The following is a 27,214-nucleotide window of genomic DNA, read 5'->3' on the forward strand; positions in this document are numbered from 1 at the left end:
CCTATGTAAAAATGTAGTCTTAATATTAAGTTGGTGCACAATCCAACCATGATAGGCAGCTAAAACAACCATATAGACCAAACGCTAGTTATACAGGATATAGAAGCAAATGTTTCCTCATAGTCAATGCATTTCTTTCATAGAAACAAGAAATGGTCAGAATGGCCCCTAGCATGCCGAAATGCCGTCCCCAACTTGAAACCGTCACGTACAACATCCCCAAATTGTGAAACGTTCCATGTCCCGTTTTGGACAAGAAACGCGTTCCATGCTACGTTCCTTGTCCGAAATGGGACAGGGAACACCACGTGGCATGCCACTTACCCTCCCACCCTTGCGGGCCTACGTCTTGTTTTGCATATGTTCTCGTTTCACTCCCAGTTTGCTTTCACCCACCTGCAACTGCTCCCAGTACAGTCTGCTACCGCTGTTGCTCTTGGTCTACTCCAGCCTCCCGCCCATCTGCAGCAACTGCCAGCTACCAACCCCATCACAATTCACCTCGTCTCTCTTCCTTCTTCTCTAACCTCGCTCTTCCTTCTTCTACTTCAGTCTTCTCTCTTCTCTCTCTTCTAAGTTCTCAATTCTTCTCCTCTTCTCTTCTTCCTTCTTCCTTCTCTTCTTTTCCCTTCTCTCTTCTAAGTTCTAAGTTCTCAACTTCTCACTCACTCTTAAGCCTTCTCCCTTCTCTCAAGTTTTTCCTTTTCTCAAGCCATTTTTATTTTAGTTTTCAACCTGAAATGGCTTCATCTTCCCATCCCACTCATCTTCCCATCCCACTCGTCATACCAGTGGTCGAGGAAAAAGATCCGATGATTGGTCATGGTGGGAAGAAGTAAATGTTGACCACTCATTGAGTGGTGGAGAATCTCAACCATGGGCTTGCAAGCTTTGCCCATACAAGCGAATTAGTGAAGCAAATAAGGTAATCCATTGAACTGAGCATTTCTATTTTGAATTTTTATTGATTTTAATTTTTAAAAGTTACTTAAATATTAAAATATGAAATACGAATTGTTACTTGTTCTGTTTTATGCATAATTAGGTCCGAGCTCATCTTCTACATGAGCCAAATTTAGAGGTACAGTTTTGTCCTAATGTGGCCTTCGAGAAGCAATGGGAGCTTGGCGACCATGTAGTAGGTCAACAAGCTTATCTTGCATCTAGACCACGACATATTGCAGTTGACCCTGCAACTTTTATGACACCATCCCATCAGATGTGTCTAGAGCAAGATCACTATCAGGAACTGCTACCTCCATACCTAATGCAAGCATTGTATCAGCCATGGCATCAACGCCACATGTCGCATGGAGCTAGAGCACACTTGATGCTAGTTGGGATCCCAAGAAGAAAGATGTGGATACATCAATGGCACGTTTTTTCTATCATGACCACATTCAGTTTCGTGCGACCAGATCAGAGTATTTTAAATTGAGATACAAGAAGATTAGTGAGTATGGCCCTTCGTATATACCTCCATCATCAAAGACCTTACACACGACTTTGCTTGTCAAGGAAAAGCACTTTATTAAGTAAGCAACAGTGACTAGAAAGAGCCTGTGGGGTAAAAATGGAGTTTCATTGATTGCTAATAGCTAGAGTGATACACGCAAGTGATCCATTTACAACATGGTTGCTTATTCTCATGGAAAAATGTATTTCATATCTTCACATGATGCATCAAGGACAAGAAATTTGGCATGTGTACTTGCAACAAAGTGGGTTACGAGTATTGAGCTTATTGGCCCCGGGTATTTTGTGGGATTTGTTGCAGATGGAGAGCCCGCAAATAGGGAAGCAGGTACTATTATCCAGGGATATTATCCGCATGTCACAGTTTCATATTGTATGGCTCATTGCTTGAATAACCTACTAAAGGATATTGGTAACCTGTCATGGATTGCACCTATCATAGAGCAAGGAGCTCAAATGGTTAGCTTTGTTTTGAATCACCAATTTCTTTGCTATCAGTTCTCTTTGCGATCGAAGAAGACACTTTTAAAATACTCTGATACTAGATTTGCCTTTAACTTATTGATGCTAGACAAATTAAAAGAATGCAATGGTGCCTTGATGCAGTTATTTCTTAGTGATGAGTTCACCTCATCAGCATTGGCAAATACTCCTACAAGTATCTCATGCTTGGAGAAAGTAAATAACTCCACTTTTTGGGATGATGTTAAGCAGATAGATACTATGGTATCACCTATTGTGTATTTATTGAGGGTTATGGATGCTATGCAACCTTGCATTGGCAAGGTATATGAAGCTATGGACAAGCTGAATGAAAAACTATAGGAGTTGGCACCAAATGATGAGGCATATGATGAGATACACCATTTAGTTCTGATGAGATGAAACTCCTATAGCTCCCCCATGCATGCAGCTGCATTTGTGTGGATCTTGAGTTCCAAGGCAAGGGTCAAGAGAATGATACTAAGGTTACGGATGCATGCAGACTTATATTGTCTCGTCTAGTGCCTGATCATGACACTAAACGAGATATCAGAGACCAACTTTCATGTTATAGGACATTTCGAGGTTCTTTTGATTGTGGGAATGCACGGGAGGATCGTTGTAAGATTGGGGCACCTTTGTGGTGGGAGGACTATGGTTCAGATAGTCTTGAGTTGCAGTAACTGGCCATCTGTATTTTGAGTTAATCAGCTAGCTCCTCTTGCTTGGAGCAATTGTGGAGTACATACGCTCACATTACTTCAAAGAAAAGGAACCATCTTGGTGTGGAGAGGGCAAACGATCTAGTATTTGTTCATGCTAATTTAAGGATGTTATGTAACAGTATGACAACAAAGCCCAATCCATTCACAGAGTGGAAGATGTGGCAAGAAGAGTAGACACATGCTGATGTTGAGGGAGATGCAGCAGTTCATGATACACATGATGATGAGGCTGGCACTTCAGGAGTAGCTAGAGCAGCCTCAGATCATGATGATGATCTTTGATTTAGTTTGCTTATCATGAGTCTCATGATACATGTACATTGTATATGATATTATGATCATTGATGACAGTGTGACACTTGCGCTGTTGTGCCATGCCGACATTATATTTGTACTTGGACTCTTGCAGCTGCCCTTTGGGCTATATTGGCATGCCGCATTTTGCTTCAGTCTAGAGATTAGACTTCATATTTGTAGTTTTTTTTTTGGGTAATGAGTATGTTTTTTCAAAGATTAGACTTCATATTTGTGGTCTTTTAAGTTTTTTTAGCAATGGGACCATGGACATGCTCTTTTAGCTTAGACTTTAAAGTTTAGTTCATTGTTCATTGTTTTATTGCATATGTATTATGTGTCTTGTAATTGAATAGCTTAACTCTTGGGCCTTGTAACTTGTAATTCAATTTTTAATAACTAGTTTTAGAATGATACATGATATCTTTAATGATTTATCCTTGTGGATTATATACCTTGGTTTTAACACTCCACATGGATTATGAGTGAAATATTAAATTTTTTTCAAAAAGTTTATTTTTTTAAATGCCGTTTCTATTCCCACGTCCCTGTTTTCTAGGTTTGACGTCCCCATCACCGTTCCCCATTCCCCATTTCATGTTTCTATGCGAAGCCTTTGGCCACCAGTCTAGGTTTATACTAGTCAATGGATCCATCTGCATTCCTTTTCAGCTTATAGACCCACTTTGTACCAATGGCTTTCTTCCCAACAGGCAATGCCACTAAATCCCATGTTTGATTCTTTATGATAGAATCAAATTCAACTTGCATTGCTGCCATCCAATGCACACTTTGTTGTGCATCCTTAAAACATTCACCCTTCTTATCATCAAGTGTATGTGCTGCCATAACAAACTCCATTGTTTTAGCATGACCATGTAGACAAGCTTGTCTTCTCGTACAACCAATAGTAAGAGCATCCAAATGACAATCTGTTATAGTTTGCAAGTACCATCTAGGCATCTACCTAGCTTCCTAATTGTGTACAAGCTTCCGTTGAATCTCAAATTCAGTGTCTTGCTGAATATTCAGATCAGCCATAGTTGAATTTCTACGTTGCTCGATGGAGCAGCTGGCTAAACATTATGTTCACTTATTGAAGCTCCAGCTATATCACCAAAAGAAATGGGCAGCAGCCCTTCAAATACGTCATTGGCAGGTCAATATGTACCAAAACCAGCAAGGGATAATTCTGATTTTCATAAAAAGTGACATCCCTACTAACAAATACTTTCTTGGAGATGGGATCATACAATCTATATCCTTTGCTCTCACTACTATACCCTACAAAAATGCATTTAGCAACCTTATTGTCCAACTTCTTTCTTAGTACTTTGGGAACATGAGCATATGCAAGACACCCAAAAGTACAAAAATGGGCAACAAAAGGTTTCCGGTTGTTCCAAGCCTCAAAAGGTGTAACATTTTTAAATGCCTTGGTAGGGCACCTGTTCAAAATATAGCGAGTACACATAATTGCTTCCATCCAAAAAACATGTGATAAACCTTTTGCTTTCACCATACATCTGGCCATCTCTATGAGTGACCAATTCTTCCTCTCTACAATCCCATTCTGCTGTGGAGTATATGCAATAGTATACTAATGAATGATGCCTTTTTGCTTCAAAAAATTATTCAACATGGAAGAGACGTATTCCCCCTTACCCGGGTCCGAACAGAGAGTCTTAATCCTAGAGCCAATTGATTTTGAGCAAGTGCAACAAAAGCCAAAAATGCATCATACACTTCTGACTTTTTCACCAATGAGTAGACTCAACAAAAACGAGTAAAGTCATCAATGAAGATGACAAAATAATGACAGCCACCCAATGACTTTGGCTGCATAAATCCACATACATCCAAATGCACATTCTGTAATCTGGTAGTCGCCTTAAAAGCAACATCACGAGGAAACGAGAATTGATGCATTTTTCCAAAATGCATCCCTCACATATATGGTCAAGAGGTCTCTCCGAGAGAGGTAAGCCATCTAGCATCTATATACGCTGCATAAGCATCAAACTGCCATAGTTGGCATGCCCCATGCAAGCATGCCATAGCTCTGTCTGTGACATAGTAGGAGCAAGAGTAGATGCTAGATAGACCGACTGATCAACTGAATAAGCATCTAACTCATAGAGTCCATGACAGAATGTGCCATTCAAAACCAAAGTCATAAGTTCTTTATCCTTGACCATACATTTGTCATCATCAAATGTGACTTGCATACCACACTTTGCCAAAGAAGAAATGAATAACAAATTCTTCTTTATGCTTGGCACAAATAATGCATCCTATAAACGAAGAGTAGAGTCATCAATGGCTGTCAAGACAATCTTCCCAATACCTCTAATAGGGTAAGATGCATTGTTGGCACACTACACAAACTTGCCAACAGAAGTTGCAATAACAAAGGAAAACAAATCCCAACAATATGTAATGTGCCTAGAAGCACAACTGTCAAAGAGCCAAGTGCTATCATCCTTAGTAGAGCTAAATGCTCTATTAGCCCAAGAAGAGTCATAATTGCAAGTATAGAAACAATAGTCACGGTCTACAACAAAAGATGCAAACTCGGTAGCAGTAGAAGGTGCATTAGAAATAGACATCCCTGACTCCTCCTTGGCTATGCGCTTCTTACATTCCATGATGAAATGACCTGGCTTCTTGCAATAGTGGCACTTGCCCTTCTTGGCTTGCATGTCCCCCCTGTTTCTTGCTACTTTTTGAAGTACCTGAACTCCCAAAACTCTACAAGACATTTTTAGACTAGCTGCCCTTGCTCTTCTACCTTGCCATAAAACCTATTCAGAGGCTATTACATCCACCCCACTGTTCTTTCTTGTTTGCTCTTCTTCTTGGAACAAACTAACCAACTGAAGGAAAGTAAGTGCCTGCGAGAGATTCTCATGGTGAGATTCAGGGCCATATGAAATGCCAAATAAAAGGGCGGCAATGAATTCAAAGTAGTAGAGATCAACTATGTATCCAAATAATACTCATCTACATTCATTAGCTGCTCGTGCAAGTCCTGAATTTTGTTAAGATAATCCTGCATGGAATCACCTTCATTCATCTTTACATTCTCAAGCTCTTTCTTCAAGAAAGAGATGCATGTCTTATTTTTTCCAACAAACATCTGGTCAAGTGTCAACCATGCTTCTCATGAAGAAGCTCAGACCATATATGCAAGATGATAGACTATTAAACTGCCAATGCAATCAGTGACAATGCTTGAGCATCCCACATGTCCCAAGCCTTTTGTGGTGCTGATCTCTAAGGAAGTGGTTGAGCTAGAGCGGGCCTATGACCATGTCCTCTTGGAGGAGATGTAGCGAGCCACAACTCCAAGACGAACTTCTTCACCGCTGACATAATCCCAAAGATTCTTTGCAATCAGTACATTTTTCACCATGAAAGACCGTAGAGAATAGTGGTTGCCATCCAATCTATCCTCCTTGGATACATATGTGAGTACATCACCTTGTCCCTGATTGGCCATGATTAATATCACTATTCAAAGAGCACAAGAGCAAGACTTAAAGCTGGACCAACCTGGAAATCTAAGAATTTCCAGAAATTACAGCAAGCACCACGCTGTAATTAACAAATCTGATCACACTGTCAAAACTGTCCACCCTACACACTGTCAATGCACAAACAGTGCTCAACAATACAAAAATTTGCAAAAGCCCCAAAATTTTATCATCCAAAATGCACAATTTCCGTCTATTGCAGACTAACTTGATGTACATTTGCCAATGTCTACACTGAACCAAAAAAGCCCCACATTCCTGGCCCAAAATTCAAGAGATTTTTGAAATAAATGTATCCCAGACACGTGCAGGAGCAGAAGTAACCTGCCCAGGCAAAAGCCCCAGCTAGAATTCAAATCTGAATTTTAAAACTGAATAAATTTCTCCTTTTACCTTTGATGCTAACTGAGCCGAGTAGCAGCAAAGACAGGCAGACCTGTGGCAAGCAGACCTGAGGTGGGTAAACCTGTGGCAGCATTGGGGCCCAAGCAGGCGGACCTAGCGAACCTGACGGATAGGTGGCAGAGCAAGAACAGGGCGCAGACATAGGCACAAGCTGACAGAGGGCCAGGGCAGCATCAGGACTTGAGTGGAGCTGGTCACGCAGGCTGGCTGTGGGTTGGAGGCAGCACTGTTGCTGCAGGGAACAAACAACCAGGCAACCAAGCTGAGGAGGCAACCAGGCAGGCAACACCTAGGCTACAAAAGAGCTGGCAGCAGGTGGACAGGGCAGAGCCAGGTGGCGGCTCAGTTGGTGGTGGCCAAGAGCTCAGCTGAGCTGAAACTCAACTCTGATACCAAATGTGAGAGGGGGGACAGATCGAAGCTCAGCTGAGAGTACACAGAGGACAATGAAGAGAGTGTGAGAGTGAAGGCACAACTCCCAATGCAATAATCGAAAAAGTGTAATGTGCAAGTACAAAGTACAACCCTCAAACCTTAGGGTTGTTAATGTGTGTTCACACCCGAAAAGTGTAAAACACGATAAGTGCCCAAAGCACATAAAATAAAGGAGAATAAAATTGGGGGGAAAAACCTCTCATAAAGGAGGGTAAAAGTGCCCCAATATCCTACCGAGGATCGCTAATACTCCTCTATGAGTGTAGGCATGAGTCAAACCCAACAATAGTCGCTCAAGGTTCAATAGCTAGTGGAAGACGACTGATAGCTAGAAACTGCAAGACAAGGATAGGCTTTAGGATCACTTGGGTGATAATTTAGCTTAGCCAATTTAATTGTTGACCAATTAGATTATCTTTTTGAGCCATATGTAATTATTTAATTAATTTTCAAATTTAATACTATAAAAATTAATTTAACGAATCTTGATGCTGTTGAAAATTGTTTTACAAGGCTAGTACTTGGCAAAATTTGCGCACAAAAGTAGGAAAAACGTTTTTGGAGGCCGAGGGGGGGAGAGGAGGCATAGAGAGGGAGAGAGAGAGAAAGAGACTAGAGACAGAGAGAGAAGCTTAAGCAATGACACGACGTAGCGAGGGCGATTCTGCTCGGGACGTGACGTTCCTGCTGTGGCAAATTTCCCTGCGTCTTCTATTCGTCTAGGACAGGAGGTTCGACTGCTGTAGTCGCCAGCCTGCCTGATGCTACTGATCTACACGCCAACCGTTGCACCCTACCCTGCCTCCCATTTGCCCATCCTTTGCAAACCTGTGTGCATGTGAGTGTCCTATTCTGTGGCAATGGCAACAGTCACAAATCAGGTGCGTTTGAGTCTTCCTCCTTTCACTTCTACAGAGGGTTATGCCCCCATGCCTGCTTCACACGACTTGCTACTAGACGACTAGCACATTGTCCTCCTTCCTTCCCAAGCATCTAACCGACAGACACAGAGAGTGAGAAGGCGAGAGATAGAGCAGGCTTGTGGTTTGCCTAACCTGCAACAGGTGACAGTTTGCCTGCAGAACTAACTGTTCACAGAGAGTTTTCACGCAGGGAGTTACCTCACATCTGGTTAGACTACCTAGTCAGGTTCAGTAAGACGTTTGTGATCAGCATCTGGTGCTGCTATGGAGAATCTGCAGGAATCAAATGGTATCAACATGGCCTTCCTCAATCAGCATATAGGTCAAGGGAATGACCAAGATCTGGAGGGTTTGGATGGCTGAAGACCCCAGGCAGAGAGTGAGAAGGCAAGACATCGAGTAGGCCTGTGGTTTTCCTAATCTACAACAGGTGACAATTTGCCTGCAGAACTGACTGTTCACAGAGAGTTTTCACAGAGGGAGTTAACTCACATCTGGTTGGACTACCTAGTTAGGGTTCAGTAAGACGTTTGTGATCAGCATCTGGTGCTGTTATGGAGAATATGCAGGAATCAAATGGTATCGACATGGCCTTCCTCGATCAGCATATAGGTCAAGGGAATAACCAAGATCCGGAGGGTTCTGATGGTGATTCGTCAGCTGAAGACCTCAGGCCGTTGATGGATGGGGATGAGATGGGCAAACGTCGTAGGATGTCGGTTGAAGAACCGGTGTTAAGCGCCTGCCCCCCCCCCAGGAAATTTGCATCTGCCAGAGGTCAATGTTTCTTGCTCACAGACTAATGGGCCTCTTCAGTTCATGCTGGCCACTGCCATTCATCTTATGTCCGATTATGTCCATGCTAATGAAGGAAAAGCTAACTTCTTACCGGATGGAGATCATGTAGTTGCAGTAATGGGAACGGACCTAGTTTTACAACAGATTGTTGCTTTCCATGAGAGGGCAGACATCTTTTAGTTTACTAAAAGGACTCCCTTGATCACCAGAATTCATGTTTGGCTGCACTCCATGCTAGTCAGTGTTGAACAGAGCCATGATGATGTTTCTGGGCATATGCAGGCTCCTCTTGTTGAAGAGATTTATGATGGACTGAGGGGGTTCTTTGAGGTTCTCTTTCGTTCCTTGGATGTGCGGGCTCTCATTATGCAATGCATTCCTTTGTTTATGGATGGGCAGCCAGTTCATATGGTCCCTTAGCAGCCTATGGCCGAGTTTCAGGAGGTGTTGAGGCAGGCATGCCCAATTTGGGTGGAGGTGGTTGATTTTCCTTCACATCTTTAGAGACTCCTCCCTTTGGTTTTGAGAACCCTTGGTGAGGTTTTGGTGGAACCTCACTTGGCTTCCCGCAATAGGAATAGAGCATGTATGCTTTGGGATCTAGGGAAACCTCGCCCGACCAAAATTTACTTTGAGGTTCCAAGGTTGCAAACGTTGGTGTATGAGTTGAAATGGGGTTTTGCTGAACACTACTTCAGATGTGGCCAATTGGGCCATTTCATTTTTGAAAGCGACAAAAAGCCTAAGGTACTGCAGCACTCTATGGTTCCTGGCATGGTTATGCGAGACCACCATCCTTACCAGATGTTTCAGCAATCAAAAGCGGATCTTGGGCAGCTTCCCCAACAAGGTCGTGATGATGGGAAAAAGGATATTCCCCAAGTTGGTGTGGAGCATGCGTCGCTTGCGGTCGGACGGAATGTGTCTCCTGAGGAGGATTCTTGGGTCACTGTGGTTAGGCGTAACACCAAACAAGATTCTCGTTCGCCATCCACCACTGCATCCTATCACTCAAACCTTTCAACGCAGAGGCAGGGAGTTTTATATGAAACCACAATCATCCGGTACACTGGTAGTGGACGATAAAAGGTCTTCTGATCCTACTTTGCGCTTTGATGCACGTGGGAGGCTTGTGCCTCCTCGAGATGTTCTTCATTCCCAGCAATAGCAGTTTCCTTCCCGTGCTTCGATTGCTGGTTTACATAGGACAGATCTTGTAGATGTAATTCGAAGTGAAATGGAGAGATTCCAGGAAGCTCAAGCCATTGATGTAAAAGGGAAAGGGAAAGAGGAGATTCGGTAGTTTGTCTCTTTTGTGATTTATCATGCGAATTGCATTGTGGAATGTGAAAGGTATTTCTTCAGGCAATAAGCAGTATCGGTTGTGGGAAGTTGTATTAGTTGGAAATTGGGACATCTTTTGTGTTATGGAGCATAAACAACACGCTTTGGCGGGCTCCTCTTATGTTTACAAGGATTATGCAGTTTTTTTTAGTGGTCGAGCTCCACATAAATCGGGAGTTATGTTGGCTGTCAAATCATCCTTGCAACCATCGTTGGTTTCTCAGGACGCTAGGGCCGATTTTTGATTTTGGAAATACTTTATGAGGGAGAGATTTTGTGGCTGGTGGGTGTATATGCGCCTTCTACTGCAAGGGTCAACTTTGGGATGCCTTGCGCTGACTTGCAATGGCTCGTCAAGGCTTTGTCATGGGTAATTTTAATGCATGCGTTTCTGGGGATCAAGCGACTTCTCTGCACTCGGTCATGGATGCCCCTAAGAGACAAGCTTGGGATGCCCTTGCAGTTGGGCCTTTAAAATAGGACATGTGGTCCTGAATGTATCCATCACAATCAAGATATACTTATCGTTCTTTTTAGCATCCAAATACCTGGGCTAGATTGAATAGGATCTACATTTGCCAGTTTGATTCTTTTCTTCGTGTAGTCATTGACATGTGGATGGAAAGACAACATCTCTTATCGGATCATTACCCTTAAGTCTTGGAAATGAGTCACAAACCTGTTAATGCTTTTAAGGCTCTCGTTGCTCGGTTGCCTCTTTGCTTTAACCAATCTTTTTTGCAACACAATCAATTTTCAGATGGTGTTCAGCAACTGATCACTTCTTTTAGCTTGAGGGTCCTATCTGGAGGAGTGGATGCGTGAAGGGTTTTTAGGGACAATGCCCGAACGTTTTCCAGACAATATGGTATTCAGCATGCTTCCTCTTTACGAGCTGAATTGCAGCATGCTCAATCTTTATTGGCTTATTCATTGTCACTTTGTCAAGCAAGAGATTACAACGATGACTTGCTCACATGCATTGAATGGTTGAAAGGTAGGGTTCAATCTCTTCAGGAAAAGGAATATGCAAAATACAAATTGCTGGCTAGGGCTGAAGCTTTACATGACAATAACTGTCAATCCCATCAATTTTTTGCTCATCCGCACTAGAAATATGCCGGCGGGAAAATATAGTGTGTTTAATGGATGAACAAGGTGTTATGGTGACTGATCCTGCTTCCATCATTCAGATGAGCATTGAATTTTATAGATCCTTATTGGGTCCACAAGAGATTCTTTCAGATGTTGTTCATTCTACTTGCAGATATATTTACGGGTTGGTTAGTAATTAGGTCAAGCCCAATTGGGTGGATTTAATTGAGGCTGATATTTCAAAAGATGAAGTGGAAGAAGTACTGTCCCACTTGCCTCGAAGGAAAAGTCCTGGCTAGGATGGGCTGCCTAATGAGTTGTTTTCAGTCCATGTGCAGCAGCTTAAGAACCCATTAACTCACCTATGTCAGCAAGTGTGGAATTCCGATACAATGCCTTCAAATTGGAAGATTGATGTCATTAGGTTGTTGCCCAAGGTTCCCTCTCCAACATTTTTGAAACAATGGAGACCTATTTCCATTATGGATTCTTTATATAAAATCTTTTTCAAAATCATTGCCAATGAATTGCAGAAGGTATTTCCGCACCTGGTTCATCCAGGTCAATACGGCTTCATTAAAGGCCAGAATATAATGCACAACATCTTGAATGTTCAACTAGGAATTGACTATGCCGAAGCTTCACGCCAGCAGGTGGTTATGCTTCAGCTGGATGTTGAGGAGGCATTTGTCATGTTAGTTAGTCTTTTTTGCGGCAATTAATGTCTACGATGGGATTCAGTCCATGATTTCTTTGGTAGATACCATTAGTCAGGGTGATGTGGCTCGTATTGCACTTAATGGAGGGATCAAAAAGGAAATTGCCTTATCCCGGTCTCTTCGGCAAGGCTGCCCTCTCAACCCTTTGTTGTTTGCTTTAGTCACTCACCCGATGCTCTCATTGTTGGATAAGTTGATTGATCAAGGTGAGATACTTGGCTTGTCTCTTCCCTGTGGTACCCAACGTGTGGGTCAATCTTTGGCAAACGATTCTTTTATGTTCCTCAAGGCTGATCATACTAATGTTGATCGGGCAATTGTGGCGTGGAATCTTTTCGCTTTGGCATCGAGTCTCCATATTAATACTCAGAAATCTACTCTTCTCTCTTGTACAGAGAATGATCTACAGGCATTGGGCTGGCATGGTATTGTGATCTCAAGATGAAATATAACCAGACACTTGGGATATCCTATTGGTGTGGAGGTAGCCCCTCATGCCTTGCTAGATTGGATGGGCTCTCGGATTCATGATAGGTTTATGTACTGGAAATCTCAAGACTGGCCTCTACATGTCCGACTTAAAGTTACTCAGTGTATTATAATCAGTATGATTTCATTTTTTCTGCCATTGCTTCCTTGGACTAAGAAGTCCCTTTTGGAATTGTTTCAGCCTATCAGATTCATGTTGTGGAAAAAGAAAGGCAATCGTTTGGGACAAGTATGGATTTCGTGGCAGCATGTGACTACTCCAAAAAAGATGGGGGATGCAACTTTGTTGGATGTTAACTTGCACATGGCTGCTTTGAGGCTAACACTTTTGCAAGCCCTATGTGCATAGAGTCATCCTTGGTCAGATATTGCTAAAATTTTCATAGAAAAGACTGGCATATCTCATGGTAGCATGGTTATTCATGCCTCTTGGTGGCATGTGCTCAATTCCTCAAGGCCTATTAAGGTCTCTCAGTCTTTTCTCCTTTCTCATTTGATTGCATCCTGGCAGGAGATGTTACGTTATGCAATTTGGTGCCCTCCTAATAGTTGTAAGGAGGAGAATTCGATGCAAGTAGAAGTACCAATCTCCTCCACATTGTTGGATTGGCCGAATAAAAATTTGCAGAGAGACAAGTTTAATCGGATGGCTCGTTTGGGGTTGCAGATTGTCTTTGATGGTCTTATTCCTAGGCAACCCCGTCTTTATTCTTTCAAGCGTATTCATTAGTACTTCCGGGTGCCTCGTGGATATAGTGACATTTGGTCGTCCATACAAGACAAACTTCAGAGATTCACTCCCTTGCCTGTATTACAGCCATTGCAAATATGGCATGATTGGATATTTGTGCTTCCTGATGATTTCGAGAAGAGGTCAGCTAATCAGATATATCATCAGATGGTGGAGACTAAGAAATGGGTCACTGGGAAGGTTAATAAATTATGGTATATTCGGGATAGTAAAAAGAAATGGCATGAAAGACTTATACAACTTCAGAAATCTAAGGCTCCATATCAAGGTAAAGTGATCATGTGGAGGCTCCTCATTGGGGGTCTTCCAACTGGGGATGTGTGCTGCGTGCTCGAAAGATTTCTACTAGTCGTCGTGTTTTCTGCACTATATGTGATGAGACATTGCTTCATCTCTTTGTCTCTTGCCTTGTTGCTCAACAAATTTGGAGTTTTATTTTCCACATGTGATCTTCGGTGACTCAGCAACAGATGCTTGCTCGTTCGTGAATTATGGGAAACATGCCCTCTATGTCTTCTTTGCCTTCAGATTATTCCTACCTTTTCCATTTCCTTAGGTGGACAGCCCTGTGGCATATTTGGTGCACTCATAATGCCTTTATTTTTTATTCAGTATCGGGCATACATGGTCATGTGGCCCATGTTCGTGATTTAGTGCTATGGTAGATCTCTTCTATGATATTAGTTGACCTGGTTCTTCCTGACATTGCTACACCCTGGCTGGCTATTGTTCGCTCTACTCCTGTTGTCCTTTCGGTGTGATCTCTTAGTGGTACTCATGTAGAATGGTTGTTTTGATAGTCTGATGGCTTCATTACAATTGTTTCCTTCCTGTTTGGTTGGCTTGAAAGCCTGATGTAAATATTTCCATACATTAATATACTCTTATTCACGAAAAAAGAAAGAGAGAGAGAGAGAGAGAGAGAGAGAGAGAGAGACTATTCTAAAGGTAGAGAATCAAGGAAGGAGCTATTTGCTACAAGCACCATCAATCAAGAGGCATTGACAACTAGCCAAAAGGGTTCCCATGACACACAACTGTCTCCAGAGGCTATCTTACAATAGGCGACAAGCTGCAAGGGCTCGCAACAAAGGTAGAAGACTCTAGGGCAACAAGCGTTTTTCTCTTGTTTGAGAAGAAACTCATAATTCTCTCTCATCCTCTAGCAAATTTCCATTCTTCATCAGCAATTTCTAGCATGATCATCCCTTGGAGGTGGAGATTTTGACTAATCTTTGCTATAAAGCCTAATTTACAACAAAAATTAGGGTTTGAAAATCACCTCGAAAAGCATGCTCAAAAATAAGGCCTACAAACTTGAATTTCAATCATTGAAATTTGGGAAATCTCAAGAGATTCAAGTGCCCATTCAGCTAACAAACATATGGGGTTGAATTTGTCGCCCAAGGAACATAGTTGTAGGTCGATTCTCCAAGTAAACCAAGGGGCAAATTGGTTTGAAGGCCTGGCGGTTATTCTTGACAACAAGAGGCAATCGGAGAGCGAAGGAGATTCAAGGAATCTCAATGTATTCCATCTAGATTGCAAATACAAGTTAAAGAAATACCACAAGATGCGTCAATTTTGCGGCCAACTGGGCTATCCACTATCCAAAATTAAGTGGTAAATTGTGCATTTTAGTTTTATGTCATTAATTACTTGCTGTAATTGTTGATTAATCAAGTGATTACCACCCTTTCTAAGAAAGAAGGTTGGTTTCAATAATTAATATAATGTGGGGCTGTTTTAAACAGCTAATCGAGTTATGAGGCATTTTTTGGCTCAACACCCCCTCTTAGGCCTAAAACTGGAATTAGAAAGGAAATGGAGGAAAAGATCAAGCCCATTATAGTTTTATTTTTCTTTTATCCCAAGTGTCTCCCACCCCAAAGCAACCAGAGTATTAGACAAAGGTTGTATGTTGGCTGCCCGGTGGCCTATCAAGACTATGTAGACGATGGTTATCTTACCAAGGAAGCCCAATCGATCACCCCAGTGCGGCCAAGGCATCAAACAAAGAGTGCTCCCAATGGCCTACCAAGGCCTACAAAGGCAAATGAAATCACAGTGGAGTTTTTTTTTTTTGGGATTAATTAAGGGTTGTAATAAAGTTTTTGTCCTATCAAGTAACTGTGCCCCAGGGGAATATTAGATGGATGGTTCGATCCAACACATCACAAAATAGACAAGCTATCCCAACCACTCCAAGGTATTGATAACAAAGGAAAAGATGATGAAGCAGTGATGGGGCGAAGAAGTATGAAGGTGTAGTGGTAGTGCTAGAAGAACCCCTAATATAAAAAGCTCAAGATCCAATTAGGGGTGCTTTGCACAATGAGATGCAAAGAGTAATGCTACATGATGAGAATGCACATGTAGCAGGTGCCACTTGGATAGTGACCCTCATAGGGAAATTGTTTACTTGCCCAAGCGCCCTTTTACAAAGATGATGATGATCATGCAATGTAAAGAGAAGGTACAACAAGGAAGGGAGGTCGATATCAAAGACAAATGTTGAAACTTGGAGGTATGAAGAAGGGTAGAAACCCCCTCTCAACCATGGATGTCGAAGGAGAAAGAGAAACCAGATGTCGATCTTCGTGTGGTGCTTGAGAACAAAGATGAAGGATAAAGGTAATGATAGACCTAATACCCATTAGCCAGAATAGCCAAAGGAGAATCAACCATCTGGTATGTGTGAAAGATGCTCGTACTCGATCTCGAGAGAGGGCTCCAAGACTAACGAAGTGGAGTAGGCAAATCTGAATCTCAACCTCGGTAGATGGCTCCATGCTAGTCGAGAAACACCAGGATAGCAATCCAGCATGCAAATGGATTTAGAGAAGGAAGACTTTGTTAGAGAGTGACATTCCTTAGACAGGCAGGTGCAGTTTTGAGCAGGCAGTCCGCATGGCAGGAGTGTAGGTAATAGGGCAGATGACACGTGGCAGGTTGGCCAGGCACAAGTGACACATGGCACGCAGTCGGACTGCAGCGGTCGGACAGCAGTTGGCTGCATTTAATGCAGCCAACCTGCATTATTTTTCATGTTTTTTCCAGCCTATTTTTAGGCCCTAATTTCAGGAGTCTCTATCAGTTGTTTTCACATATTTCAGGCTGTAGACCATGGAGACTGCTCTCAGGGCTGATGGAGACTGAGATCTTCAAGGTAGAGACATACGCAAATATTCTCTTTGTACCCATGTGTATTTCTGCATTCCTATACAGAATTCTTCACTGCAGATTTTTGTGTTTCACTGTCTCTTTCTCTCTCTCTGTTCACCCTTTGTCTTGGTCATTCGTTTCCACATTGCTTGACTCTAACATGGTATCAGAGCATTGAAGGACTGACCTAGGGTGGACTCAACTGAAGAGGAGTAGGTGAAGATGTCTTCTGAGGCCGAGACCGAGTTTCAAGTGATCATGGACAGGAAGGTGCCCATCTTACCGGCTCTTTCATCAGATCAAAAAATGGATGGCAAGAATTACCGCCTTGCCATTTTGGAGTCCTATGATTTGGCAAAGCTTGTTACGAAGGGCTATTCATCGTCCTTCTTCGCAAGATGAGTCCAAACTCTCTTCCAATGATAAGGTGGAGTTGGCAAAGGCTCAGGCACATTGGGATAAACTCAATGCTCGCATTCGCTCGTCTTTATCTCTCATGTACTACATCTATTACCTCCCATATTGAGCATTTGACGGTGGCTCGAGAGATATGGTTAGAGCTTGATCAAATGTACAATCAAATGAACGTCATGAAGCAAGTTTCTTTGGAAGTGCATATGCGGACCATGAGTGTCAACAAGTCATCTTCTATGTAGGAGCATGTCAACAAGTTGAGACATCTTCAGATGTAGGTTCAAAACGCAGGGAAGGTGATCACTTCTGAAGACATGGCGATAACTCTTCTTTCATAGTTACCGCCTCACTTCAGTGGTTTTTATTCCGCCTTGATTGCTTCAAGGCGGTCTAAGACTCTTTGGTCGGAAGAGTTGGTTCCTATGGTCTTGGACCAAGAGGAGCAACTAAAAGGTACAAATGCTTTGAAATGTGAGGCCTTGGTTGGTCAATCCTCTTAAACGAAAAGAAAGGACCAAAAGGAGGAGGACAAATATAAGGACAAAGAAAAGGAGTCTACTTGTCACATTTGTAGCAAAACAGGTCACTGCAAGAAGAATTGTCTAACAAGGAGAAGAAGGAGAAATCTTCAAAGGATTCCGAAGTGATGGCTGCTTCCTCATCAACTACTTTCCTCCACTTGGGTGTGGTTGAAGATTTGACCCCAACGGCTTTTGATGCTACGTTGATAGCCCCATACACTCGGAAGTGGATTGTGGACAATGATGCCTCATGGCACATGACTCCTTCAGCAGGTGTTGCTCGTTTTCGGCCTTTGAGTGGCCAGATTCTCATTGGAGACAGTTCGTCTATTCCTATATAGGAACACATCGACATGCATCTTATTCCAAATGGACATGGTGGTGCCCATACATCTAAGGTACTTTATGTGCCGGCTTTGGGGTACCATCTCCTTTTGCTGCACAAGATTTGTGCCCTCGACCCTTTTGGTCCAATTTGATGAGGATTCTTTTCGAATTCTTGATCGTGGATCGAGACAGGTTCTTTCTTCAAGTTATGAGGAGAATGGAGTCTACAAGTTACGGTCTTCTTCTACCTTGACTTCTCTACTTCTTACCTCCCAAACTCAGTTCGAGCTTTGGCATGCTCGGTTTGGCCACCTCAATTATGATTACCTTCAAAAGGCGTCAAAGAGATGGCTTGTTCGAGATTTTCCAGATATTGTGGTAAGCCAGTAGCCTTGTGTATCTTGCATCCGTGGGAAGCAAACTCATGATGTTATTCCCAACAAGGTTTCGAGGAGGTATTCTGCACCCTTGGAGCTTGTTTCTACCAATCTTTGTGGACCGATGAGGACAGAGTCCCTTAGATAGAGGGAGCTTGTACTTGCTAATTGTGGATGATTACACCTAGATGGCATGGGCTTATCTCTTAAAGTTGAAGTCAAAGGCTTTCTCCAACTTTAAAGATTGGTTGCTCTTTGAGGAGGACCGATCACAGGCCGGAAGCTGAAGACCTTATGATTGGATAAGGGCAGAGAATTTGTTTCTAATGAGTTTGCCCATTTTTATGCAAATCGTGGTATTCACCAAGAGTTTGCCAATACAAACATCCCTTTGGAGAATGGCATCTTGGAGTGGAAGAATCAGTGTGATTGAGATGGCCCATACCATGATGGAGCATCGTTAGACACCTCAATGTCTATGGGCTGAGGCTGTGGCCACCAGCGTTCACATCCTCAATCGTTCCCCTACTTCCACTGTCGTTGGCATGACTCCATATGAGGCATACTTTGGGTCTAAGCCAGATGTTTCTTATTTCAAGGTGTTTGGGTGTGATGCCTATGTTCATATCCCAAAGACACAGCATGACAAATTTGACGCGGCTTCCAAAAGACAAGTGTTTGTGGGCTATAGCTCGCAATCTCAAGACTACCACTTGTATGATCCTGTTAAGCAGGATGTCTACATGAGCCGTGATGTTCGGTTTGTGGAAGTTCTAGCTTCAAAGAGAGGTGAGGAACACCCTGTTCTTGTAGATCATGGTGATAGCTATGTGCCAGTGACGACTGTTCCTTTGAAGCATGTTTCTCCTAAGGACTCTTCTTCGAATGAGGAGCTTAGTTCTCAACCACTGGATTCACCTCACCGACTAATCCCCCGCCGTGGGTGAACTCTCTCGAAACTTCAACAAATGGCCCGTGGCGTTCTCAAAGGAACCAAGCATACCATGCTAAGCTTGTTCACACTAATTACTATTTGATGACTCATGTCATGCAGGATCGGGAGCCCACTTCCGTGAAGGAGGCTTTACAACATGATCATTGGTAGAAATCGATGAAGCAGGAGCTAGAGTCGATTAAGAGAAATGGCACTTGGTATCTCGTGTTGAAGCCTCCTCATAAGAAGATCATTGGTGTCACAACTCTATAGAAACAGAATTTGTATCCTTTTTCATTAATTTGTCTATATAATGATTTATTAAATTTATTTCCTTTGCACTAATTAGATATAAAGAAAAGTGCATTGGAGCTGGCCACTGATGAGTGGTCACAGGTTATGGTGGACCCACGTGGTGGGTTAGAGAAAAGATAGTTCACACTTCCACCTATATGGCCCGATTGGGCGCCTGTGACCAAAACTCACGCATATCAGGGTTAGACTCGCACACAAAAAAGATTAATGCCTTGAAGTGTGGGCTAGATCCACCAGAACAGACAGTTACAATCAACAAGATGGCATGATCATGAAATGCTTGTATAATGTACATGTGTGAGCTGAAAGCTTGAAATGCACATTTCTTTGCATAGGAAAGTCACATGAAGATTCTGATACCGTTTTTGCAATGTACACGGAAAAAGCTTTCATATGACACCCATATTGGGGGGGTCCCTAAATTTTAGGAGATCCCTAAATTTTAGGAGGTCCCTAAATTTTAGGAGCCTCGAATTAGCCTAAAAATGCTAGTCCTAAAAAATAGGGATGTCATTCTAAAAATAGTAAGTTCTGTACTCTAACTGTGCTTACTAAATTTGGTTGTTTCTATTCTTGACAATATTCAGCCCAAAAAGGAAGGCCATAGAGAAGAGACAAGTGTCAAGACACTTGTCACACAAGTTTCCAAGTGTCCCACCACTTGTCACATCTCATGACATGTGGCTGGACACTTGTCTTATGCTACTCCACTTTCCCCTTTTGTACTAGCTCTTCCCTCTCCTATAAATAAGAGCTCGTTTTTCTTCATTCAGCATCATTTTTCTTTGCTGTAAACTCATGTACAGCACCCACAGATAGCCAGAAACTGGCCCCATCCATCCCCATCATTATCCCTCACTTCTCCATTATCAAATTCCTCCATATTCCCTCTTCTATCACTGCTGTTTTATAGGACAGCGAGCCTGTAAATTCATTACAGCACCTCCTTCTCAAGCTCTTTCTTCCATTTTAGCAACAAGAAGCAAGCCCTATCCATGTACTACTGTTCAACGATGGAGAAAGGCTGATTTCCCCTCTTTCTTCTCTCATACTGTAAAGAAATCAGTTCTTATCATTGCATAATAGATAATGCATGTGTGTTTGTACATCTTTACATGATCTTGTGAGAGTGAGAATTACTTCCCTCACTCTCAGGTTGATTGTAACTGAGCTCTTCCCTAAGGGACTTGGGTTGAGCAGAAATACATTCCTTCGGGGGGGGGGGGGGGGGATTGCCCATCTTCAACCCTCAATCTTGTCTCCATTACTTTTACATTTTCATGGCTGTAATTTTGTGAGTAATTTTCATTTTCAGCTTTAAGTGTTCATTCTCTTTTATATTAAATCTCGAAAACAAGCGAATATCATAATTGTTAAGCATACTACGTTGTTCGGGGCGTTTACAATTGGAGTCAAATGGGTCTTCAAAACCAAGTACCACAGTGATGGCACATTGAACAAGCACAAGGCCCGCCTTGTTACTAAAGGTTTTACACAACACCCAAGCATTGACTTCCATTATACTTTTGCCCCTACAACTCGGATGGCCAGTATTCGTGTAGTTCTTGCCTTGGCTAGCCATAGGAGATGGCTGGTCTATCGATTGGATGTGAAGTCTGCTTCTTCAATGGAGAGTTGAAGGAGGAGATCTATGTTGAGCAGCCTCCAAGCTTCGGTTTTTCTAATGGTAAGGTGTATAGGTTGTGGAAGGCTCTCTACGGCCTTAAGCAAGCTCCTTGTGCTTGGAATGAGAAGATTGACTCGTTCCTCCATGAGAAATTAGGGTATCAATGTTCCAAAGTTGACCCTCAATTATATGTACACACCTCAAATGGCAGTCGTGTGTTGTTTGTCCTCATTGTGGACGGCTTGATTGTGACAGGTGACCATACTCAGAAGGTCGAGCAGACAAAGGCAACACTTCATGGGAAGTTTGAGATGATGGATATGGAACTTCTTCACTTCTTTCTAGGTCATAAGATCTATTAGACTTCGAGAGGGATCTTTCTTTCCCAACAGCAATATATATAGGAGCTCTTAGCTACGTCTGAGATGGAGGGGTGCAAGTCTCTTACGACTCCTAAGGACTTGAATTGAAAGGCTACAGCTCATTTTGATTCTCCTTTGGCAAATGTTGCCTATTACATGCAGCTTGTTGGTTTCTTGATCTGGCTTCTTAATACCCGTGTTGACTTATGTTATGTTGTAGGTGTGCTGGCCGAGTTCATGAGTGAACCTGAGATGGTGCATTGGCAAGCTGCTTAGAGGATTTTGTGGTTCCTATGGGGGACTCCTGGTTTTGAGATCTATCATCTTGCTGATACAAGTACTAGACTTAGTACTTACACATTGGAGTGATTCAATTTGGGCTGGTCATGTGGATCATCGAAGGTCCCTCACTTCAACTGAGGCGAAGTATTGGGCGGTGTCTTCTACTACATGTGAGACAATGTGGCTTCGTAGGCTTCTGGAGGAGCTTGGTTGCCAACAGATAGGTCCTACTATTCTACAGTGCGACAATGAGAGTTTTGTTGCCTCATTCAGCCAGGAATCTTGTGTTTCATGCTCGGACAAAGCATATTGAGATCTAGTACCATTTCATTCGGGAGAAGATTCTAGATGAGACCATTTTCCTGATCTATTGCAAGACAGAGGACAATCTTGCAAACTTGTTTACCAAGGCGCTTCCCTAGGATTTCCTTCGACAACACTCCAAATCTATTAGCCTTTTGCCGTGTCTAGGATTTGAGAGGGGGTGTTAGAGAATGGCATTCCTTGGATAGGCGCGTCCAGTTCTGAGCAGGCAGTCCACGTGGCAGGAGCACAAGCAGCAAGGCAAATGACACGTTGCAGATCGGCCAAGTACAGGCACCACATGGCAAGCAATCGGACTACAGCAGTCGGTGCTGACCTGCATTATTTTTCGTGTTTTTTCCAGCCTATTTATAGGCCCTAATTTCAGCAGTCTCTATCAGTCGTTTTTACAAATTTCAGGCTGGAGACTGTGGAGACTCCTCTCAAGGCTGACAGAGACTGAGATCTTTCAGGTGGAGACATATGCAGATATTCTCTTTGCACCCGTGTATATTTCTGCATTCCTATACAGCATTCTTCACTGCAGATTTTCTGTGTTTTATTGTCTCTTTCTCTCTCTCTCTCTCCTCTCTCTCTATTCACTCTTTGTCTTGGTCATTCACTTCCGCATTGCTTCACTCTAACAGACTTAACCCTCCCAAACTGTAAGATAGGGGAAAAATCAACGGATGTCAAGATAAGGTAAAAATGCCCAAGACTTCATCTCGAGAGAACATACTATCACTGTCTCCATCTTGATGGAGGCAATATTCACTAAGGCGAGAAACCAAAAAGCAAATCTTCAACCCAAGTAGCACTTGGAATATTAGCCCTACACTGAAATACAAAACCTAGCATGAAAAGATCAAGAAAGAAGCCTACATACTAGATGTTTCATATTGAGATACTTTTAATAAAAATGAGTGAGTGTTAGATGCAATGGAAGTAAACAATGAGCGCCTAAGTGGAGAGTGGAAGACTTGAAAGTATAAAAATGTGGCTAATGCTAAAAGAATGTGGTCTAACTAGCTTGGGGTGCCTAAGAATAACCTAGAATACCTAAGAGACTAGATTAAGAGAAGGAGATGACCAAACCACTTAGAGATGCCATAAGGCACTGACTAAGGGGAGATCCAAGATCCATCGCACCAATGGCCAGCCACTAATGAACATGGATACCAGGGCCCAAAGAAACTACACTACCTCCTTGGGGAAGACCCCATCTCAACCTCCTTCAAGTAGCACTACCACTATCAGAAGGAACTGAGGTTGGTTTGGAGCTCAGACTTTGATGTGAGTATAATACCCTTAGCTATGGATCGGGTGATTTTGGGTGTGGATCTTATACCCTTGGCCTTTGAGCAACAATTATTGTCTACATGGCCATGTTTCTAGCAAAATGTACAAAACTTGGTATTTTTAGACAAGTAATGCCAAATGGATCTTTGTGTTTGATCTTTACCACTCCCTTTTAACGAAGGAGATTGAACATTAGCATCAAAACATGGTCTATGTCTAGGATCAATTTGGGGAGAGTGAGACTAGATCTAAATATGGAGACACTTCTAGCAACAAAGCACTAGGGTGCAAAGTGGTATACCTCTGAGTTTTTAGTGATGGCGGAAAACCTATATGTGCATCAAAGACACATGAGCTAGGATTGAATAACCTATTGTAGGTCTAAAGTAGGAGTTGAGTGTGAACAGAGATGAATCTACATGTGAAGAGAAGGTGGGAGGGAAGGGCAATAAATATGAAGATGAATAGGAAGCACAAAACTCATACTCAAATGAAACAGGAACTAAAGAATTACCTTATGGAACATCTCTAAAAGCATACACATAATCTGACTTGCATAAAAATGGATTGTACAAACCTACCACACTAGGCTTGATTGTGAAGAGTTTGAACTTTCCATTGTGTCCCAAGTGGGTAGTTTTTCCTCAACTAAGAGGTGATCGATCTCGTTAGTGGAGAGCTCCAACTTAGATGCACCTTGTGAAGGAATATGAGATGAAGAGGAGCTAGGCCTCAGTGAATGCTCCCTAAAAGACAAGTTAGTGGATGAAGCGTTGTTCTCCAAGTCAAGACCATAATGTCTCAATATAGCCTCCATTAAAGGAGTAGCTTGAGAAAGCATTAGAGGATCCGAAGATGGAGTGGTTTGAGCCATTGTGAGTCAACATGTGACGTATAGTGTAATTAAGAACAAACCACACACTCCATGATAGCCTCAGGTAACTCTTTAGAGTAGCACCGGCTTTGATATCATGTCAAAAAGATGGGATAATATGCTCTAATACCGTGTCAAAAAGACAGGGTAGTATGCTTTGATACTGTGTGGAGATGCTAGGGTTTGCAAAAGAAAACACTGAGTATACGACCACAACGAAACACAGAGAACTCAAACACAAATGCAAAAACACAAAACGCAAAACATAACGCAAAAACACAAACAGAGAAGAAAGAGAACTCTGGAGTGAATGAATAAATGTTGTAAATAAAGGAAAGAATATACAAGATGCTCAAGGGCAGAGCTGTCCAACAACCAATGGCTTTGTAGGAGCTAGCTAGAGAGATGTCAATGTGTGTCATCCACCAAAGATGGATCCCGAGTACAATAACCATCAGTCAAAGCAATGGCTGATGAAGAAAAGTGCTGAAAACACAAAAACGACTTGCCGTAGATGCAAAGGCAAATCAGGCCAATGCTGGAAATGGAAGGGCAGCAAGCTGGAAACCAAAATGTTGCAGTCTTTGGGGCTGGAACTGGTAAACACAGCAATGTAACCACTTGAAGATGATGGCAATTGATCACCGGCAACCATGGGAGACTAGGCAACAGCTATAGACCATGTAGCAGCAATCACTAGGGACCAAACAGCTAGTGGAAGAGGGCTAATGGCTGAAACCTACAAGACAAGGATAGGCTGAATGGTGGGCAGCCTATCTATTTATAGATGCAAAAAGATCCTCCCAAAATAGTTTTGCTTATGGGACATAGAAAATCTCTAGAAACGTGTTTCTTTTTCATGAGATTTTTGGTATTTTTGGTAATTAACGTGTTTTGGGGCTTTAAAGGGCTAATCAATTTATAATGCATTTTTTAGCGCAATAGCTCCCTCCCTCTTGTGAGAACTCTCCTCCTTGCTTTGGGGCTTTGTAGCTATGCCTCATTGCTACACCAAAAAGGACCTACATTGGACAAAGTAGAGCTCTCTGCATGTAATCTCCAGCCTTATAAAGCCACACATGCACGGTCACAAGAATGTGGTCCCAAACTTGTGCTTCATCTATCTATCTTTCATATGATTGGTAAGAGTATACCACATTCCAAGTATTTAATGACTCTTACCTGAGTCTCAAGATTGTAACAAACAAAGTGTGAAACAAGACAGTTAAGAGATGGGAGATCATTGGTGGCTCAGTAGCCTTATGTCTCTCAAGATCAAGGAGCAGATAGGCAGTTGAGCAGCTCAAGACCACTCCGATAGAACACCACCTAAGTGTAGGTTCTTTCCCCCACCCCTAGTATACATTATGCACAGTTGTTGAATATTCAAGCGGCCAGCCTTGGAGCGCCTACATTTTGTGTTTAACTTTTGTGGAATTTTTTGCAAGTAACTAGTGTTGCACAGAAAGCTTAATCTAAGAGCAAAAGAAAGAAATAAGACCTCAACCCGGAAATAATCGCCATATGGTATATCGTTCATTTGTTGGGATGTCTCCATAATCAGATGGCTGCAAACGTTAACACTGTTCTTACAATACTGCCCTCAAACCAAGGCCTTTATAAAGCACAAAACCATGATACTAATCCAATATCTCATTCTGAACAATAACTTTCTTCGGACTCTTATTATATGAATTTGCTGTAGACAACATGTCCATGCTAAACCATAGCAAATGAACCAGAAGCATACGAGTTAGCAGCTTTAAGCATTGAATTTAAAAACAAAAATGAAAAATCTACCTATCTCGATAGAGTCGATATCTTTGAACTTCTTGGCAATAAGTTGCTTTGGGGCCTGCATTTCAATAGAATGAAGTTTAATTGCATAGAACTTCACCACCAAGAGAGAATCTAACCACACACTCTTGAAACATAGACCTCAACAACAAGGTCCTTTTCTAGATCACAATCTCATCATGGAGTGCCTCACCAAATAAGGCCTTGACTGGATGCCGGAAGGATACATCCCGGACATGCCCAAAGTGCCGATGTTTGGACCAGTCAGTACAGTGGAAATCTATAGACAGCAAGATAGAAGTTTTGTAAACAGGAGTGTGAACACTTTGTAAGCAACTAAGAAAGTGATTGTCTGCAAAAGCATTGTGTCGATCAAATGGTAGAAGATATAAATTGCACAACCATACAACCCACACAGCTAGTACACAGAATGCTTGCATCTATTGATGATAAAAAAACTTGTTAGACAATATAAATTTCTTGCCTTCATCCCCACACTTTTTATGGAACATCTCAAAAGATTTGGCAGATTCATCAGAGAGGAACAGGTGAAAAAATTCCTGCAGTCCAACCTGTACAACGAGGCATGCAAGGGCACTACCATAAATGATACCAGTCAATGTCAAGGATACAAAAGAAATGGGACAGGTCAGTATAGAGACTCTAGAAATTACGAGTATATCTGAAAACTTACAGGAAGTTCACATTCTAGCACTGTCTTGTAGTGCCCTGGTACTGCAGATGCAAGTCAAACAGAGATGAATGTTAGGTTGGTCATTCATACAAACAAGGTAAAATAAAAATACAATGATCTATCAAGATTTCATGCAAGGAAGGTAAGATAAACATATGTTTTCAGGGCAGATCTAATCAGGAGCAGGGTTCCAATGAAACAGGCTCAGGACCTATGCTGATGCAGTCAAATAATACGCAGAGTTGAAAGGAGATGCAGTAGAGAGCAATAGACTCAGGGCCTGTGCCAGTTCAGTCAAATATTTATGCAGGGCAGAAAGGAATGCAGTAGAGACACATATATGCACATTTATTTTGTGAAACCTGGTATTGTTCAAAAAGGGACTTCTTTAACACAAGGGCTCCCCATCACACAGAACTGCTGGGAATTAAAAATGTCACTGATCAATTG

General features: G+C 42.3%; 1 protein-coding gene across 1 annotated transcript in view; it reads right to left on the reverse strand.

Moving 5' to 3' along the window:
• The window catches only part of LOC148037820 (protein VASCULAR ASSOCIATED DEATH 1, chloroplastic-like), a 115,511-nt gene that overhangs the window by 23,240 nt on the left and 65,057 nt on the right, over nt 1-27,214 (reverse strand). Inside the window, exons 9-13 of the mRNA XM_087676779.1 lie at nt 26,765-26,805; nt 26,555-26,642; nt 26,264-26,350; nt 26,074-26,128; nt 25,775-25,841 (exon numbers count right to left, since the gene is read on the reverse strand). Of these exons, the coding sequence (XP_087532905.1) occupies nt 25,775-25,841; nt 26,074-26,128; nt 26,264-26,350; nt 26,555-26,642; nt 26,765-26,805 (338 nt within the window). The remainder of the gene's footprint in view (nt 1-25,774; nt 25,842-26,073; nt 26,129-26,263; nt 26,351-26,554; nt 26,643-26,764; nt 26,806-27,214) is intronic.

This window comes from Lygodium microphyllum, chromosome 4 (assembly GCF_053477565.2).
Source record: "Lygodium microphyllum isolate KBCC chromosome 4, Lygodium_microphyllum_v1.1.10, whole genome shotgun sequence".
In the NCBI taxonomy this organism is placed as follows: domain Eukaryota; kingdom Viridiplantae; phylum Streptophyta; class Polypodiopsida; order Schizaeales; family Lygodiaceae; genus Lygodium; species Lygodium microphyllum.